Here is a 20,429-nt window from a genome sequence, read left to right as displayed (position 1 = left end):
ACTGAAACAGGAGGATTATAACCATTTCATAAGACGTTACCTCGATGTGTTTCTTCAAGTTGGACGGGGAGTTTTTGTAAGATAGAATTTCCACATCTTCGGGCAGGAATAACATAAACTGCATCTTTAACACCCACGAAAGCATGTATTGTGTTTAAATAAGGCCGTGGGCTCTCATCACCAGCTGGTGGTTCCCCTGGAGCCGTGTCCGACGTAGTTGCAGTCGTTGTGGTCTCCGTCTCCTGCTCCATGTGGCTGCGGCTGATTGCGAGACTTGCTTTGTGTTTAATGGGAGAAGCGAAACAGGTGTATTCTATTGGTGGTGATGAACAAGCCCAGGCAAGTAGGCTACCGACTTTGTTCGGTAGCCTGCTTGCTACTTGCTAATCAGTAGGTGGGATCAAAACACTTTGTTTCTCTCTCTCACTTTTTTGTAACGAGTAACTAAACCACACATTGAAAATGTATCGGAGTAAAAGTACGCAATTAAGTTCGGAAATATAGTGAAGTAAAAGTGAAAGTCATCAAAAATTTGTATACTCGAGGAAAGTATGAAGTACTCCAAAATATACTTAAGTAAAGTAGTGAAGTATTTTTACTTCGTTACTATACAACACTGCATTTGGACCACAAGATAGTAAACTTGTTCAGTTGAAAATGAATTAAAAATGTTATTTTGTCCATTTGATAGATTTCATTAACACACACTATCGATTCATCTGTAGTGGGAGGCTCAGGGAGGAGCCAGCATCTGGTGCCAGTTTTTTTTTTTTTTTTTTTTTACAGGATGTAATTAGTATTTGAAACAGATATTTTGCGTTGTCAGGTAGGGATTCTGTGTTACCTAGAATAAAAATAGCGAATTTAAGAGGTATTCTTATATTCAAGATATTTTCTACATTTTTGTGTATTTCTATCCAATAACGTCTTATAATTGTATAGTCCTAGAATATATGCCAGTGGTTGGGTTCTGTGTTTCCACTTTGCCTCCAGCATCTAGGGTGCCCCCTGGTACAAGAAATTTTCTGTTTCAGTGTTATAAAAAAATCTAAGCAAGCATTTCCAGTTAAATTCTCTCAATGAGTATAAATTGGTACATCTCCAAACTGTCAAGCAGTAACTGTTCCATTCTTCTTCTGTGATTTCCATTTTACTTTCCTTTTCCCATTTTGTTTTCACATATAAAGTTGAATATGTTTTTTTTATTCATAAGTCCTTTGTATATAATACCTTTTTTGGATTTCGCCTGATATGCCACTAGTATTTCTTTAAGCAATGATTCCTGCTCATCTGTATGCCTAATAATTTTCCGATTAAGTGCCATATAGCGCCACCTTGTGTGCATCACCAGAAATGTTTATGTCTTTGATATTGTCAGTTTGCCTTATTAGTTGGGCTAGTGGTCCTATGTAAAGGGCAAATAGTAATGGAGAGAGTCCACATCCATGTTTCGTTCCACGCTCTAATTCAAAGGTATTTGACAGATGTCCACTGATTTTTATCTGTGCATTTGGTTTTGTGTATAGTGACCTGATCACGTCAATAAAATTGGAGTGGAAACCAAACTTCTCAAGTACTTTATATAGAAAGTCCCAGCTTACTGTATTGAAAGCTTTTTCAGCAAATAGGCTGATCACTGCAGCTGGTATTTGGTATTTTTGAATGTGGTTCAAGATATGCAATATGCGATGTATATTATCATGGGTTTATCTTTGTGGGATAAAACCGGTTTCATTGGTATGAATAAGTTCTGGGAGTATCTCCTGTATTCTCCTTGAGAGAATTGATGTGAATAGCTTGTAATCAATATTAAGTACAGAGATAGGTCTGTAAGAACTGCAGCTCAGTTGGTCTTTTCCTTCTTTTGGAATAACAGATATTGTTAGTTTGCTCTCTTTTTTTTTGGACGCAAAAAGATATAATTTTACCCCTCATAGCTGCTTTTAGTGTATCCCAAACTATTTCTGGTCTTACCTCTCCGTTATTGTTTTCTTTTAGAAAAATATTTATGTCAGATTTGATTAGTTTTATAAATTGGAAGTCATTCAGTATGGAGTATTTAATCTCCATTGTGTACTTTTAGGGTCCTCACCTTAAGTTAACAATAGGGGGGCATAATCAGAGAGGTCAATGTTGCCTATCTCACATTAACAAATCTTATGACAATCTCTTTTAAAAGTAAAGAAATAATCCATTCTAGAATATACCGTATGTGCATGAGAGAAAAGAGTATAATCACGGCTTGTTGGATATAAACTCCTCCAGATATCTATAACACCATATTCTGACATGAGAATTTTAATCTTCTATTGTAAAGATGTTTGGGGAATTTGTTTTGAAGAGTCCAGCCATGGATTGAGTCTTATATTCCAATTAGGCCTGTCACGATAACAAATTTTGCTGAGCGATTAATTGTCTCAAAAATTATTGCGATAAACGATAATATTGTTTGAAGACCTTTTTACACTGATTTAATGGAAATGACGTAATAATGCATGCGATTTCCTGCCAAAGATAGATACACTTTATTTTCAAAAGAACACTTAACACTGAAACTGACAAAAAAATAAACAAAACAATCAAAAATAAAATGGATTCTCACCCTCCATTAACAAAAAATGTACTAAAATAAAAACTAAACAACATAAAGCCAAAGTGAAAATAAATACTGCATCCAACCAAAAGAGTGCAGATTATGAATTCTGTATACTATATTGCCCTTCAGTAATCATTAGATTTAAATAGAGACGATGGGCACATCCGACTACCTGATGCAATATTTCACACTACACGATTTTTTGCCCCGATTTTCCCTTTACGACAATCTTAGAACGTCCACCGTTCTAAGATTGTTGCTAGCGAATTCTTAACCAATCATCCTGTAGTGTGCGGTGTGTTACAGTAGATCGTCGACTGGGAGCGTTAACGCAGCCTGTTGAATGTGACAGGTAGCCAATCAGAAAGCGCGGATTCCCCTCCGTGCTTTCTGGTTGGAAATTACGGAGAGGAATCCCAAACAGCTGACACAGCGCAACCTGAAGTCCAGCGGACATTGGAGATATGTGGAAACAACATTAATGTTTATTCAACATTTCGTGCAAAGAATATAGAAATGACAAGGGGAGGAGTTGGGGCAAAATTGCTACCGCAGTTGATAAACCCGGTAACTTTTCAGCTGTTCTTCGCTAACGTGACATAAATAGGTTATAATGATTTTCATTTAGACAAGACTGACACTAGCCACATGCTTTGCAGGTAGATTGTAGTAAAGTATTGATTAATGCCTGGTTTTAAAATTAGTTAACTGGACTTATAGCCATTATTTTGTGCCCATTGTTGGACACACCACATAGCACGATCGAATACGAATGAACCGTTATACCTAGGATTTCTGTCGGCTAATGTGTGGTCTCAGGTTTTGAAAATGGGCTGACAATTGGCCGACAACTCTAAGATCGTGTAGTGTGCACTGGGCATTACACTAAGGAAATTGGGAAGGGAGAGGTCAGTGGAGAGCACCAGAGTTGAGCCTTTTTTCATTCAGTGTCATCAACAGAAAGAGAAAAAGGTCGGAAGAAACGATAAAGCTGATAATTAAAATGAAGTCGATAGTTTTAATTTATCGTGCAATTAATTGATTTATTGTTTATTGTGACAGGCCTAATTTCAATCTCCTCCACAAATAAGTATACCCGTTGATTGTCCCATTACATCAAATTGTCAGGAATGGTGTGATGAAGGTGGTGAGGCAAACGCTGTAGACCCAGGTTGAGATGATTGATGGTTGTTTTAATGAAAAATAAACGTCAAAACAGTCCAAAAACAAGTCCAATAACACAGGCAGCACGACTGAGCGGAAGCCAGGGCTCAACGCCGGTAGCAACTGGTTTATGACTGGACACACGAAGGACTGAGCGCACATTAGACAAGGACCCGACAAAGACACAGACACACAGGTGACACTAAATACACAGGGGGTTAATCAGGGAATGAGAAACACCTGGGAGTAATCAAAGGGAGGACAGGACAACACGGAGACACAGGGACAGAAAACTCTAAATAAATACACAGAAAAACACAGAACATGACACAAATAGCTTTTTATACAATGAAGTCACCGCCAGTTGGAACGTTTTACATAGTGTTACATTGACTCCGTCTATTCTACCTGTTATCAACGACTATCTCCCGTCTTTGTCATTGGTTTCAGAAATAAGTTCAAATGGAACTCTCTGCGATATTAATGTGGCTACGTCCCGTCTATGACCGGACTTATACGATGAGTAATATACACTGCTCAAAAAAAATAAAGGGAACACTCAAATAACACATCCTAGATCTGAATGAAAGAAATATTCTCATTGAATACTTTGTTCTGTACAAAGTTGAATGTGCTGACAACAAAATCACACAAAAATCATCAATGGAAATCAAATTTATTAACCAATGGAGGCCTGGATTTGGAGCCACACACAAAATTAAAGTGAAATAACACTACACGCTGATCCAACTTTAATGTAATGTCCTTAAAACAAGTCAAAATGAGGCTCAGTATTGTGTGTGGCCTCCACGTGTCTGTATGACCTCCCTACAACGCCTGGGCATGCTCCTGATGAGGTGGCGGATGGTCTCCTGAGGGATCTCCTCCCAGACCTGGACTAAAGCATCCGCCAACTCCTGGACAGTCTGTGGTGCAACATGACGTTGGTGGATGGAGCGAGACATGATGTCCCAGATGTGCTCAATCGGATTCAGGTCTGGGAACGGGCTGGCCAGTCCATAGCTTCAATGCCTTCATCTTGCATGAACTGCTGACACACTCCAGCCACATGAGGTCTAGCATTGTCCTGCATTAGGAGGAACCCAGGGCCACCCCTTGTGAGACCAGCATATGGTCTCACAAGGGGTCTGAGGATCTCATCTCGGTACCTAATGGCAGTCAGGCTACCTCTGGTGAGCACATGGAGGGCTGTGCGGCCCTCCAAAGAAATGCCACCCCACACCATTACTGACCCACTGCCAAACCGGTCATGCTGAAGGATGTTGCAGGCAGCAGACCGCTCTCCACGGCGTCTCCAGACTCTGTCACGTCTGTCATATGTGCTCGGTGTGAACCTGCTTTCATCTGTGAAGAGCACAAGGCGCCAGTGGCGAATTTGCCAATCCTGGTGTTCTCTGGCAAATGCCAAGCGTCCTGCACGGTGTTGGGCTGTGAGCACAACCCCCATCTGTGGATGTCGGGCCCTCATACCATCCTCATGGAGTCGGTTTCTAACCGTTTGTGCAGACACATGCACATTTGTGGCCTGCTGGAGGTCATTTTGCAGGGCTCTGGCAGTGCTCCTCCTGTTCCTTCTTGCACAAAGGTGGAGGTAGCGGTCCTACTGCTGGGTTGTTGCCCTCCTACGGCCTCCTCCACGTCTCCTGGTGTACTGGCCTGTCTCCTGGTAGCGCCTCCAGCCTCCGGACACTACGCTGACAGACACAGCAAACCTTCTTGCCACAGCTCGCATTGATGTACCATCCTGGATGAGCTGCACTACCTGAGCCACTTGTGTGGGTTGTAGAGTCCGTCTCATGCTACCACGAGTGTGAAAGCACCACCAACATTCAAAACTGACCAAAACATCAGCCAGACAGCATAGGTACTGAGAAGTGGTCTGTGGTCCCAACTGCAGAACCACTCCTTTATTGAGTGTGTCTTGCTAATTGCCAATAATTTCCACCTGTTGTCTATTCCATTTGCACAACAGCAGGTGAAATTGATTGTCAATCAGTGTTGCTTCCTAAGTGGACAGTTTGATTTCACAGAAGTTTGATTTACTTGGAGTTATATTGTGTTGTTTAAGTATTCCCTTTATTTTTTTGAGCAGTGTATTTTAGAGAAGCCCATCCTTTTTAATTTTTCATGTTCCTCGGATGTAGGATGTGTCTCTTGCAACATAGCTATCTGGATCTTTTCCTTCATTCTAGATGGTATGTTATTTCTCTTCATGGGGTTAAGAACCCCTTTTAAAAACTAACAAACATACTGTAAAAACTAATTAAAACTAGTGGAGTTAGACAAACAAAAACTGGATCCAGTATTCTTGACCCACTTTGGGTGAATTTCAGTAATGTATTTATTTAATTAATTTAATTTAATTTCCTGTTGTTATTAATAAATAATTGTTTAATTGAATTGAACCAACATACACTTCACTCCCCCAAGAATATACCAGAACTGGAATGGGTCATCATCGCCTTACCCTCAATGACCCAAGAATTCATTGGGTCTTGCTAAATACAGCAAGGCTTGTTTTAAGAACCAGTTAGTGTATGTTTCTGTCTTAGGTAGTTTCTGTTAATATGATTCAGAAAGAGTAAATGTTGACGTTTTAATGCAATATTGGGCCCCATCCATGTGGCGGGACGTGAGATTAGATTGTTCCAAAGTACAACATTAGGGTCCTCAAATGTCTTCATACTGGTGACCTGGTGATCGACTTCAGAAAGAACAAAACGGACATCCAGCCTCTCACCATCAGTGGGACCTGTGGAGAGGGTCCCAGTGTTCAGGTTTCTGGGCATGGAGTTGGAGGACAAGCTAACCTGGAACACCAACACCAAGGAGCTGTTGAAGAAGGCACAGCAGAGACTGTACTTTCTGAGAATACTCAAGAAGAACTGTCTCCCCTCAGACCTGCTGCAGGCCTTCTATCACTGCTCCATAGAGAATGTGCTCACGTACAGTCTGTGTGTCTGGTACGGCAGTAGCACATCTGCGGACAAGAAGGTTCTCCAGAGGGTTGTTAGGGCAGCAGAGAGAACCATAGGCTGCCCCATCCCCACTATGGAACAGATTTACACTTCCAGGCTCCACAAGAAAGTTATGGACATTTTAAATGACTCTTCACACCCTGGCCATGGTCTCTTCCAGCTGCAAGAGATACAGAGCAATAAAAAACAGGACAAATCGCCTAAAAAACAGTTTTTACCCAATGACAATCATGGCACTAAATTCAAAGGCATAAGAACTTCTGCTCTTGACACCAATTGTTAAAAAATGTAAATTCTGTTGCGACACCTCCAGGCGCTGCAACCATCTTCTGATGTCTATTTATTTCTCATTTTGTACTATTTATTTCTTTATCTTTTTTATGTTTGTATATGTATATTGTATATTATGCATATATACATAACCTGCATTTTAACTCGAGTCAAGCAAATCTCAATCTCATTGTAATCTGTTGACGACAATGACAAAAAAATCTTATCTTATATTTGTTCTGTTATGGGACAACCTTTGTTCATGAGGCAGGGGACATCTCTATTGCTCCATTCACATCTTCTCACAGTTTTACATGATTTAACACAGATGGTGGCATTTACAAACTGTTCTTAAATCTTCCAGTGTATGCCATGATGAGTTGAAATCTAATGTGTGCTCTTGTCATTTAGGTGTGGAAGTGCGCCACTGGATCACATCTCCCTAAATCGTCTGTCTAACATGAGGAAAAGATACAGGTAGAGTCCAAAAACATCTATGATTCAGAATTTTAGTGGATTCTGACTTTATCCTTTGTAAAATATGAATAATGTGTTGTGATAACCAAACTTATCATTTAGAAACTTAGTTTTCATAGAAACTGCTTTTAGTAGCTCTGACATATGTAGGCTTTTTCTGCCTCACCTTTTATATTCAAAGTCCATGATAAAATGTTTTCCTGTCGGGGCGTGCCGTGGTGGCGTAAGGGTTAGCGCGACCCATATTTGGAGGCCTTAAGTCCTCGATGCGGCCGTCGCGGGTTTGACTCCCGGACCCGACGATATTTCCCACATGTCTTCCCCCTCTCCTTCCCTGTTTCCTGTCAGCCTACTGTCATATAAGGGACACTAGAGCCCACAAAAGACCCCCTGGAGGGGTAAAAAAAAAAGTTTTCCTGTCAACTCTGAGGCTGCATGTCTAATATTTAGATCATCTTCTATGCATAAAGAAAGAATTTTGGGACGGAATGTTTAAGCCGGAAGTAGTACTCGATACTTGATTTTCATCCAGCAACCCACAGAGATGAGGTTTCATTGCACCACAGTAGATGTGAGCTTGAAACTGAAATAAACAAAACAACCACACAGAATGACTCTTCTGTCAGATACATGTGGTTTAGGTGTAAAAAGCCTGTATGCAAGAGAGTAGCAGTTATCCTGTTGTTTAGTCTATCTGTATGTTTCATCCTAACCTGCAGCTGTGTTTCTGTCCTTCCGTGTTTGATTATCAGGAACGGCTTGGGACCATCCAAAGAAGGAGAGGCTCAATACTCTGTGGTGCATTGCACTGGGTACATCAAAGCCTGGCCCCCTGCAGGTAAACAGATGTTCTGCAGCTGCAGCTGGGTCTTTCCACATATCTCCAGCAATTTGACATAGTTTGACCTCTGTTCAGAAAAATGCTTCCATCTGGTTTTGTGAAATACTGTTATTTTATCTAATCAATTTCTCAGCAAACACTTAGATTTCTGTTGTTTTGATGCCAATACAGAGGATTATTTCTGGAAAATTTCTAGGAAGCCCAGATCTCTCAGTGCTACTACCCAAACCTTATTTTGATAAAGGGTGTTTGAGTGGAATGAGAAGCCACTTTCACACAAACTCAATATCTGAAGACAGGAAAAACAGTTAAAAGTATTAGCATTTGGTCCTGGTGGATCAGAGCCAGGTTGTGAGTTGAGGTTCAGTGAATGAAAAGAAGCAAAAGCAAGGGACAAAGCAGAATGGGCAAACTATTTAAAAAATGAGCTGGAAAATGTTGAGGTGTATGATCTAAATGTTCTCCTGAATAAACTCTGCTCTGAGTAACAGAGAGCGATTCTTTCATCTTCATGCTCACACTGGCTCTGATGCTGTCTGCAGCAGGTTTAATCATCACTTCCAATTAGTTCCTCACATAACATCACTAAAGCTCTGGCTTTTATTGCAAAATATAGTCCTTGCTCTTTTGTTCGTGCGTTACTTCTAACTCTCATTGCACCCGCTATGACATCTTCCTTTCCCTATATAACTCAGGCATGACCATACCAGAAGAGGATTCAGAAGCGAGTCAGACAGGAAAATACTGCCTGGTGGCCATTGGGAGACTGCAGGTGTGTTTCAGCTCAACCACTATAATAGCAGACTCAACTCCTACACCATGATTGCAGCTTCCTCTTCAATCTGCCTAGAACTCTGACTCTTTTCACACTGCTACATATGAGACTTGCATTCCAGTGTCCCAGAAGAAATGATGCCATGAGAAAATGCCCTTCCTACACATTAACCACCTACTGATCATTGGCCCTTACTGTCGAATAAAACCAGCTCATTATTATCTGGTGTACAGAGACAGATGGCCTACTGATCCATATTATGAAAATAATCACATAATGACAAAATGACATTGTGGGTAAATAGCATCATCACACTGCAGTTTAACAGAACTGACAGTAGATAAATGAAAGCCAAAAACCAGCACACACAGTTCTGTGGGTTTCTTAATATTTCAACACTTTGGTTGACTGTGGCTTTCTTTAAGACCTATTCTCCATTGCTGCATGATGTGGTGACCTTTGCGTCTGTATGCACCCCCTTCAGGTAACCAGCTCTCCAGTCTCCATGGATATGAATGGCCTGTCAGTTCCAACAGAGTTCCTCTCACGTCATAACTCCGATGGTGTCATCACATTTGTTGATCCACGCTGCATTAACGTCATTGGTTATCAACCTCAGGTAAGCTCTCTAGGATTTCACAACTTCCTTCTTCTACAAGATGCTGTGTTGCTCCTTCAGATTTTCAGAAACTTTGTTAGAGAAAGCTGACTGGTGCAGTACTGTAAAACTGGTTATTTTCTTTGGTCAATTAAAAAGCAGCTAACATACTGCTTTATGTATGTTTGTTTCTAAGGTTTTACTGAATCATGAAGAGTCATAGTTTTTATGACTAATGTCATAAAAATGACTTATGTAGAAATGACTTTCTACATAAGAAGGCAAAATAGATGTTGGTTTTTCAACCACTTCTTTAAGTTCTCAGCAACTTGAGGTTTCCAGTGTACATGTGCTGGTCAAAAATTAGAATATCATGAAAAAGTTGATTTAAATCAGTAATTCTATTCAAAAAGTAAAATTTGTATATTATATTCATTCATTACATACAGACTGATTTCAAATGTTTATTTATTTTAGTGTTGATGATTATTACTGACAATTAATGAAAACTCCAAATTCAGTATCTCAGAAAATATTGTGAAAAGATTCAATATTGAAGACCACTGGTGCCAAACACTAGTCATCTAATTCAGTGTTTTTCAACCTTTTTTGAGCCAAGATACATTGTTTTCATTGAAAAAATCACGAGGCACACCACCAACCAAAAATGTAAACAAATGATTCTCTATTGCCACCTATATTAAATATATAGTCATTCTTATCAAAGTGTATTGAATTGGAATCAAATAAACACAAAATTTATTTTTTATCATATTTTATATTTCATATTTCAAATTGCAGGAGAACAAAATAGTCTGCTTTCTTGTTTTGAAGCGAAGGGTGTTTTGTTTGGAGATGGCGTTTAAGCTTGCTTGGTACCATAGAACTGTTGCATAGCTTTTCACCGCATACCAAGCATAACGGAGTCGGTATCATTGCATCCCCAGTAAAAGTAAATCCAAATGAAATGTAACTCTCACTGTATTGTCTCGAGCTCACGGTATTTGCATTCTGTTGATATCCACTCATACTAGGGCCTTCACCTGGGTCCGAATTTTGTCCAGGGACCAGATCGGAGTTAGCATTTTTTCTTTTCAAAAACTTTTCCATCACTGTCATCACAGTCTTGCTAGATACAACGCTCTCACCGCTACCTGTCACATTCACGCATCACTAATTCTCTTGTTTTAACGTACAATGCTATGTACCTACTGCCATCTAGTGGTAAGGAAATTACATGATTATGCCGCTAGTCACTACTACAGCACAGACACTCAAAGATAGCATATTATTTGCAGATAATTAATTTGTTTTCAAAAAATCTTTTTAGACCAATTAGGTGAAATTTCCACGGCACACCTGACGATCACTCACGGCACACTAGTGTGCCGCGGCACAGTGGTTGAAAAACACTGATCTAATTAACTCAAAACACATGCAAACGCTTTTAAATAGTCTCTCAGTCAAGACTATTTATCCACAGTCATCCACAACCATCGGGATGACTGTCTTGCACGAGAAGGTAAGACACAAATGTCATTGCTAAAGATCCTGGCTGTTCAGAGCTCCATGTTCAAGCACATTCATAAAGAGGAGAATGGGAGGAAAAGATATGGTAGAAAAAACTGGACAAGCAATCAGGATAACCGCATCCTGGAGAGAATTGTGAAACAAAACCCACTGAAAAATGTTGGGGAAATCCACAAAGAGTGGACTGCAGCTGCTGGAGTCAGTGCTTCAAGAATCACCACACAGACATGGGTTTCAGCTGTTACATTCCTTTTGTCAAGCCACTCTTGAACAACAGACATCATCAAAAGCATCTCACCTGAGCTAAAGACAAAAGGACTGGACTGCTATTGAGTGGTCCAGAGTTATTTTCTCTGATGAAAGTCAATTTTGAATTTCTTTTGGAAATCAAGGTCCCAGAGTCTGGAGGAAGAGAGGAGAGGCACACAATACATGTTGCTTCAAGTCCAGTCAACACACATTCCAAAGAGGCAGAGAAAGAGGAAAAAAAAATATAAAATTATAATTGGAATAACTGGATAAAGATATGTGGGCCTACAGATAGTTTAATTTGCTTCTGTTTCACGGAGCAAGTTGATGGTAACCATTGAAGATAGGAAAGGTCTCCAAGTCTCCATAAATATGCTGATGGAACCCCTAAGTGAAAATCAGAGTTTTTCCAGCTTCAGGTTGTAAAGAACTTCTCTAAACCAGTGGTCATGAGATGGGAGGATGATTAGTTTCCACTTAAGTAGAATACAGTAAGTCTGCGAGCCAAAAGGGTAGTGAAAGCTAGAGCCTGTTTCAGAGAATGCAAAAGGCTCAGGTCTGGAGTGATGCCAAATATAGCTCACAATGGATTGGGGACAGTTGTCTGATTATATGCTTGACTAAGTATTTTAAAAATGTTACCCCAAAACCCGCTTAGCTTTGGGTAGGCCCAAAACATGTAGGTATGGTTAGTTGGCGACTGTCCGCACATATTACAAGGGTCACTGACTGATGAGTAAATTTTTTCTAATTTTGTATTTGTTTAATGCACTTTATAGAATATTTTTCACTGGATTAAGGCATGCCGGGCATTGAGTATATACAAATTGAGTATTTATGAATTAAATTCTTGGCAGCCTCCCACTGTTCCTCCTCCACTTCAGCAACCAGCTCCCACTCCCATGCTGTTTTAACAACCGCTGCAAACTTTGAGGCATTATTATTAATTGAATTATATAAAAAGGAAATAATTTTTTCCCGTTGTGGGTCTAATTGCAGGAGAGTATCCAAAAGTGTTTCAGGGGGTCGATTAGGTGCGGAAACACCTTTTTAACATAATCTCTGGCCTGAAAGAACGGAAAGAGATGGGAATTGGGCAATTGGAATTTAAATGATAGTTCAGCAAAAGATAAAAAGACATTGTTACTATAAAGATCTTTTACTGTCTTGATCCCTCTGCCATGCCACAAGCTAAAGACAACACCAGTGACTGAAGGCATAACGTTATAATTTTTGGCTAAAGGAGTTTGTATAAAGGCCCATGCAGGCCAAGCTTTTTCCTGAATTGGCTCCAGATAGTTAATGTAGCCCTGACTATGGGATTGTACTCTACCACGGAGAGGGGAAGAGGGAGCTGAGAACAAAGCTCAGCAGAGGACAATGAATAAGATGCCCTTTCAATCTGCACCCAGGCAGGTGAGGCATCAGCATCACACCCCCAATATAATAGTTTCTGTATATTAGCTGCCCAGTACTACTGCCTGAAGTTCGGAAGAGCCCTCATATGTTGAGGGCAGACCAGACTTTACACTAATTTACGAAGTCTGGCAGGTTTTTTAAGCCATAAGAATTGAGATATTTCCTTGTGCAATTTATCAAAAAATGTTTATGTAATTAGTATAGGAACAGGTACAAAAATTTGGGGGAAATGACCATTTTAACCAGATTCGCATGTCCCACCTTTATTTTTTATAATTATTATACAGCATAATTAAATACTCTACATTGAAACCAAAGAACAAAACCTTTTTACAGGCCCAAACATTTGTATAACAAATAAAAAGTACTGTATAAACATTTTTTCTTTTTTTACAAATAACTACTATACTGTAAAATAATAATTTTAATACGAACTGAAGGTGGATTCCCGTGCCCGAATTGCGGAGATCAGCGCCGCCCCACCGCGACCTGAGTCATTGGATTAGAACGGGAGAAAATAAAAAATGATTATGAAAAAAAACCAACAAAGTACAGTAGGACAAATAGTGACTTGCGTGTATTTCACTGCTTTTCTGACTGAGCTGTTGCATCCTGACTCCGCTCTGTAGCGGGTTTTTTTTTCCCTTCTAAAGCCCGCGGTGCAGGTGTGTTTTTTCGAGAAAAGAACACAGTCATCGGTAGTTGTTGTCGCTCTTTTTTCTTCTGGGCAAAAAGATTCTTATAAACCGACATGCCACCATCGATTATGTTAAATTTGGCAAGCTGTTTTACGTACGTGTACATATTACCCGCAAAGTTATTGACACACAGGTAGAGAAGAAGTGGAGAGACTGCTTAGCCAATCAGAATGCAGAACACAATGCATGATGCAAATCCGCGAAGCAGCGAGACCGCGAAAGGTGAACCGCGAAATAGTGAGGGTTCACTGTATATAAAACCTTCCTCGGCACGCAACCAGATGGCTAGAGGCTCTATTACGATAGCAAATAACAAGGGGGACAGAGGGCATCCTTGCCTCATTCCCCTTCCAAGAGGAAAGGGTGAAGACGCCATGTCATTTGTTTTAATTGAGGCCACCGGTGATAAGTGCAACAGCTTAACCGAAAGGATGAAATCATTATTAAAGCCATATCTTTCTATTACTTCATATAAAACCCCCCATTCAACCTGGTCAAATGCCTTCTCTGCATCGAGAAATACAATTATTTCAGGTGATAAGGTGCCTGGCTATGGATAATATTGAGAAGACATCTAGTGTTATGGAATGACTGCCGCCCATTTATAAAGTCTGTCTGATCTAATGAAATAATGAGGGGAAGTACTTCCTGGAGACGGGTTGCAAGAATTTTAGATAAAATTTTAAAATCTACATTCGGGAAGGAAATGGGTCTTGTAGCTACTACACAATGAGGGATCTTTCTCGTTCTTAAGAATCAGGGATATTGTTGCCTCTGATAAGGTGCTAGGCAGACTCCTGTTTAATTAGGGCATTATACACATACTGTATATCAAGACTGGCACCAGAAGATCCACATTGGCCTTATAGTATTCTGAAGAGAAACCGTCAGGGCCAGGGGATTTGCCCTAATTTATGGACTTGGTAGTTTCCTGCTCCTCCATTATAATGATAGGACCTACCTAGACCTCTTATCAATTCATTATCTATCTGTGGAAAGCTGATATCATTAAGTAAATCATGTGAGGATGGTCGGAGTTAGGGAGGTATACAATTCTGAATAGAATGATGCAAATCTATCATTTATCTTGCTGGGATCAGAGAGAATGTCCCCTGTAGCTGATCTGATGAACGCGATCAGTTTGAAGGTTGCCTGAGCGTGCACCTGGAAAGCTTAAAGCTTCCCCGCTTTGTTGCTAGAGTCAAAAAAGTCTGTTTTAGTTGAAGTAGAGCAGTCATAGAGGTAGTCAAATTGAAATCGGTTTGGAGTTTAACACGCTCATTATAAAGGTCAGGATCCAGGTTGGCTGCATAGTTAGAATCCACTTCTAACTCTTGCAATCTGTCCTTGTCAAATTAGAAATAAAGCTAATGAGCTGAACTCTCATATATGCCTCTAACACAATTATGCTGAACACAATTATGAAACGGCTCTCTGTGTTTGCTATTATTTTGTGTTATTCAGACATAATATTATTACGAATAAGTATGGCTGTTCCTCGAGCCTTGGCATTGAATCTAGAATGAAATACATGGCTAATCCAACTTCTTTTAAATCACATTATCTTCCTATTACGAAGGTGTGTCTCTTGTAAGAAGAGTATGTCCCCTTTAAGTTGCTGCAAATAAGCCATAGCCTTAGTAATCTTGGTGGCATTTCCAAAACCTCTCAGGTTTCACGAAACAACCGTCAAATTATTACCTGTGCTGGTCATACCTTACTATTCCCGAAGACGTACAGTATATACATTGCAGTATGGCAGTCCGGTTTTGGCTCGAAGGAAACTGGCACTTGGCATATCATTGGCCGGCAACTGTAGAGAAAGAAAAAGAAAAAAAAAGAAAAAGACAGAGAAAAAAAACGGTAAAGGACACGCACTAACATACACATCTCCACGGAAAACATGCATATCTGGACCCCGACCCCTTTAAGGCAGAAACAAAAATGTAAGTGTCCATCGCACAGCAGGGCATCTTCTATCCCCTGCGAGACTTCCATCAGTATAGACTACCATTTTCCTCTTCCCAAAATCAGAATAGTCATTTGTTGGAAGGCAACCAGTTCAAACCAGACAGCCACAAATTCAACTGTAGAAGAACTTCTGAGAAACTCCGTAACAGTTAAATCAACATAATACAACAATCATAATACACAATATAGATATACTGGCTCTTAATGAGTAGTCTATTGGTCATCATGACATTCTAGTACAGTCTCTCTAAAAATAGTCAAGTCCAGAGTTAATTTTAATTGTACAGATTAATCAGAAAAATAATAATCAAGTAAAGAAATTCTAGAGTCCGCTTTGTATTACACAAGCTATGAAGAACCATCTGAGTTCTGCAAGTGGCATATTTAATAGCAATAATAAATCCAACTAATAATTATTCCGCTGGTGGACTTGAGCTGGACAGATGAAGAGATCCAGTGAGATCTGGCGTCATCAGGTGAAGCCAGGAACTTTTGACTCCCATTCTGAACAGTTTGGCTGGGTAGCGCAATGCAGGCTTGAGTCCCCGATCATATAGTCCTTTCATGATTCTGTGGTAAGCCGAGTGCTGCTGTAAAACCTCCAAACAGTAATCTTCAAAAATGTGAAATGGGTTTCCCTTTCACATTTTTAACTTGCCTTGCATCTCCTAGGCTCTGCTAGGTTTTTTTTTGCTCTGCATGTCATTGTCTAATTAACTGGTCGCAATTCCAATACAGCACTATAGTTACTTTTGAGATATCAAACAAGAAGTGGAATTTAATATATTAGTAGTGTTAGAGGCGGGAGCTTCAGAAAAACCCTCTACTCCATCTTCCAGTCCAACCAGAAGTCTTATCTTTTTCATGATATTTTAGCACTAGCACCTGTAGTGCCAGTTACCACCTATGAGCATGCAATGGTTACTAGTAATTGGAATTAGCAATATTGTAGCTTCACAAACATTATCAACTACAGTAAAATATGTGGCTTTGCTCTATTTGTAAATATTGTGGGTCATCTCTTGTAAAATTTACAGCATGGATATACTGATAAAGATGATTTGGAGGATTTACTAAACTTTGCCTGTTTTTTTTTTTTAACTCTTAGCTGGATACTGACCAGAAAACATAACCCCATATTTGATGCAGCTCACAGATTACTTCCAATTAAGTTAAAACATTTCCTCCAGCTATTGCTTGTCACTGCCAAGCATGAATATGCCACTGTGATCCTGAAAGAAGAAACCAACCGAAGGAAACAGATCAGATTCTACTACATTATTTAAGTCAATATGTCAGGAAAAGAACCCAGATTCTAGTGTGTGATTTCTTCTGTTTAGACATCATAACGGTTGTGGATTTTGAGTGAGATTCTGTGGGATTTCTTTTGTACAGAATTTGTTCAGTCTCTTTTGGTATGATAAATCTTAGTTAATCTTTTGTTGTCCTAAAACTTTAGGACCTGCTGGGAAAGGACATTCTGGAGTTTTGCCATCCTGAGGACCAGAGTCATTTGAGAGAAAGTTTCCAGCAGGTAGGTTTGAGGCATGGCCAGTCTTTACACCTGGCAAGTTTTTATTTTCCTGCTACTCCTGTAACTATGGAAGAGGATAGATGGATGGATGGACTTCCCTCTGCTCGGATCAAACCTCTGCTTGCAAACCTCTTTGCTCGCTTGCGAATTCTTTTCTGCTCTCTCTCAAAACAAAGATGTACCATCGCCTGGCATTGTTTCAGCCAATAGAATGAAAAGCTGTGTCCAAAGGCTGGATTTGAAGGCCACTTACATCATAGTGTGGCGACAAGGCCTGTCCGAATTTGAAGACTCCTAGCTGCGCAAGTCTCAAATATCTGCTCTATTCATCAATTCATCACCTAATTGTTAATTTTCTGATATGTCTGCATTAACAGCCAGCTCCCTGACCTCAGCTAGCTGGGCTCACCAGGTTCGGTGTGCCGGGAGAGAACGCCTCACTCCTGGCACATCGTTTTAAAAAGTCCCGCTAGCTTTCCCCAATGAGTGAAAGTTAAATACTGATATTATTCAGACAGGTAATAGTTGAAAAATATTTGGTTTACTAAATTTTGAAGATATATACCTTTCTCATATTACTATTTCTGTAGGTTTCATTGCTATTGTAGAATATGCATTTAACACAGTGTGGTTCCACATTTTTAGATCAACTAAAGTAGCGTTTACAAGTAATCGAACATACTTGAACTTAATAGAGAACAAGCTTCCAAACAATGAACTAAGCATCCATGCAACCTTAAAACCGGTCTCCATGGAAATGAAGGCGGTGTGACAAAAGCCCTCTGTCTGAACACTCTGTGTAATAGCAATTGTTCGACAGCAATTGCTGGGTTTCAGACATGTGACCCGGATGACATGCGAAATACAAGTGGGGCTCCGGAAGTGAATTTCTCAGGTTCAAAACAGAGCAAAATGTATCACAACGAATATGCTAATGCCTTAAATGGGCTAGCACAGACAAGGTATCTCAAAAAAATACATGATCCATATAGGATCGGACTTATCATATAATCCTGAGGATTTACCCGGTGTCGAGGCAATTGACAATGACATAACTAACTATCTGATGCTGCGGACCTCATATTATTCAATGAGCCACATGAAAGCTTTCAAAGGCCTACAACCATTTAGGATCAAAAGGAGCATTAAATGGCTGTAGACTTGTTTTTGCCGGGTGAGTAGTCTATGATAACAATGTTATTTCAAACAACAAGCTAACCCAGGTTATTTCTATGTGCTTGGATCTACTTGTAAATAATGTATTTAGCTTCTGTAAACCCAACTAAATTCTGGACTTCATACTGCATTTCTACAATGCAGGTCAACCATTTGCAGTGATCTACAGAAACCCCATTAAAAACATGGATGGTGGCCAGAGAAAATGGGGAAATAGTTACAGCCCAGGTTAACAGTAGGGGTCCAGTCTTGGGCGTCTACATCACTTGCTGCACTTGAACAACCTTAAAAATATTAAAGTAAGATGTAAAATGCCAATGTTAGCACTAAGCTAGCTGATGACAACATTAGCACTCAAACCTTTTCTGGGGACAACCAAGCTAGGGCGTAAAAATAATACATCTTACCTTACATGTGAATGCTTGTCTTTCTAAGTAACTGTCCAATAAAATATCTGAAAATACAATTTAAACGATGCGATCGTTACCTGTGGGCACTGCAAACTCTGGCATTGTTAGTTCCTCCACCTCCTGTTTTTAGCCATAGATTGCATTTTACTTCTTATTTTGGTAAGTTTTTTTTAAAAATCAACTCCCTTGTGACCAACTACTTTCAAAACATAAAAATAACGTTTATCTTTCTCTCTATTAGAACACTTGGAACAACCATACACAATACAGACTTTAGGCATTTTGAAACTGGATCAACAGAAGTAAACAGGCTGCATTTATTTTCTGACCCCCATTTGTCATCGTGACATCGGCACTGTGTCATCTGCAACCCAGCAATAGACTGCTCCCCTGCTTCCCTACTCAAACACAAGTGTACATAAAATAAAACAAGTAAGATTACATTCTTACATTCTCACATGGCAAGGAAAGTACCTTTTATCTTTAGGATTGTAATATGTATTACTATTTTAACCATCTTTCAAGTCATTTTAGCACTAAGGTCATATTTTGAGTTCGGATTTATCTGTCCATTTATTTCTCACAAATAGGCCTGTCACGATAGCAAATTTTGCTGAGCGATTAATTGTCTCAAAAAATTATTGCGATAAACGATAATATTGTTTGAAGACCTTTTTACACTGATGTAATGGAAATGACGTAATAATGCATGTGATTTCCTGCCAAAGATAGATACACTTTATTTTCAAAAGAACACTAAACACTGGAACTGATAAACAAAATAAACAAAACAACCAAAAACAAAAACAAAATGGATTCTCAGTCTCCATTAACAAAAAATGTACTTGATAAAAACTAAACAACATAAAGCCAAAGTGGAAATAAATACTGCATTCAACCTAAAGATGCAGATTATGAAGTCTGTATATTATGTTGCCCTTCAGTAATAATTAGATTTAAATGGAAAAGATGGGCACATCGACTACCTGATGCAATAGTTCACACTAACAACAATCTTAGAAAGTTGGTCTTTCTAAGATTGTGTGGTTGATCGTTGTTGCCGCTCCGATCTAAATCAGGGTTTTTTCCCCGACTGGGATCGTTAACGCAGCCTGTTGAATGTGACAGGTAGCCAATCAGAAAGCAAGGATTCCCTCAGTGCTTTCCCAGGGGAAATTATGTCGGGGAATCCCAAACAGCTGACACGGCGCAACCCGAAGTCCAGCGGACATTGGAGATGATATGTGGAAACAACATTAATGTTTATTGAACATGCAAAGAATATAGAAATGACAAGGGGAGGAGTTGGAGCGAAATTCCTACCGCAGTTGATAAACCCGGTAACTTTTCAGCTGTTCTTCGTTAACGTGACGTAAATAGGTTATAATGATTTTCATTCAGTCAGGACTTTACGCTGACACTAGCCACATGCATTGCAGGTAGATTGTAGTAAAGCATTGATTAATGCCTGGTTTTAAAATTAGTTCACTGGACTTGTAGCCATTATTTTGTGCCCATTGTTGGACACCACACGGCAGGACCGAACCCGATCGAACCTTTATACCTAGGATTTCTGTCGGCTAATATGTGGTCTCAGGTTTTGAAAATGGGCCGACAATCCGCCGACAGCTCTAAGATCCTGTAGTGTGCGCTGGGCTTTACACTAAGGAAATTAGGAAGGGAGGAGTCAGTGGAGAACACCGGAGCAGAGCCCTTTTTCAT

General features: G+C 39.7%; 1 protein-coding gene across 1 annotated transcript in view; it reads left to right on the top strand.

Moving 5' to 3' along the window:
* arnt2 (aryl hydrocarbon receptor nuclear translocator 2) overlaps positions 1-20,429 on the top strand; it is an 84,968-nt gene that overhangs the window by 29,306 nt on the left and 35,233 nt on the right. Inside the window, exons 7-11 of the mRNA XM_023332324.1 lie at positions 7,441-7,506; positions 8,259-8,344; positions 9,043-9,119; positions 9,607-9,741; positions 17,047-17,121. Coding sequence (XP_023188092.1) covers positions 7,441-7,506; positions 8,259-8,344; positions 9,043-9,119; positions 9,607-9,741; positions 17,047-17,121 — 439 coding nt within the window. The remainder of the gene's footprint in view (positions 1-7,440; positions 7,507-8,258; positions 8,345-9,042; positions 9,120-9,606; positions 9,742-17,046; positions 17,122-20,429) is intronic.

Source organism: Xiphophorus maculatus, chromosome 4 (assembly GCF_002775205.1).
Source record: "Xiphophorus maculatus strain JP 163 A chromosome 4, X_maculatus-5.0-male, whole genome shotgun sequence".
Taxonomy (NCBI): Eukaryota; Metazoa; Chordata; class Actinopteri; order Cyprinodontiformes; family Poeciliidae; genus Xiphophorus; species Xiphophorus maculatus.
This window is presented reverse-complemented; position numbering and strand designations above follow the sequence as displayed.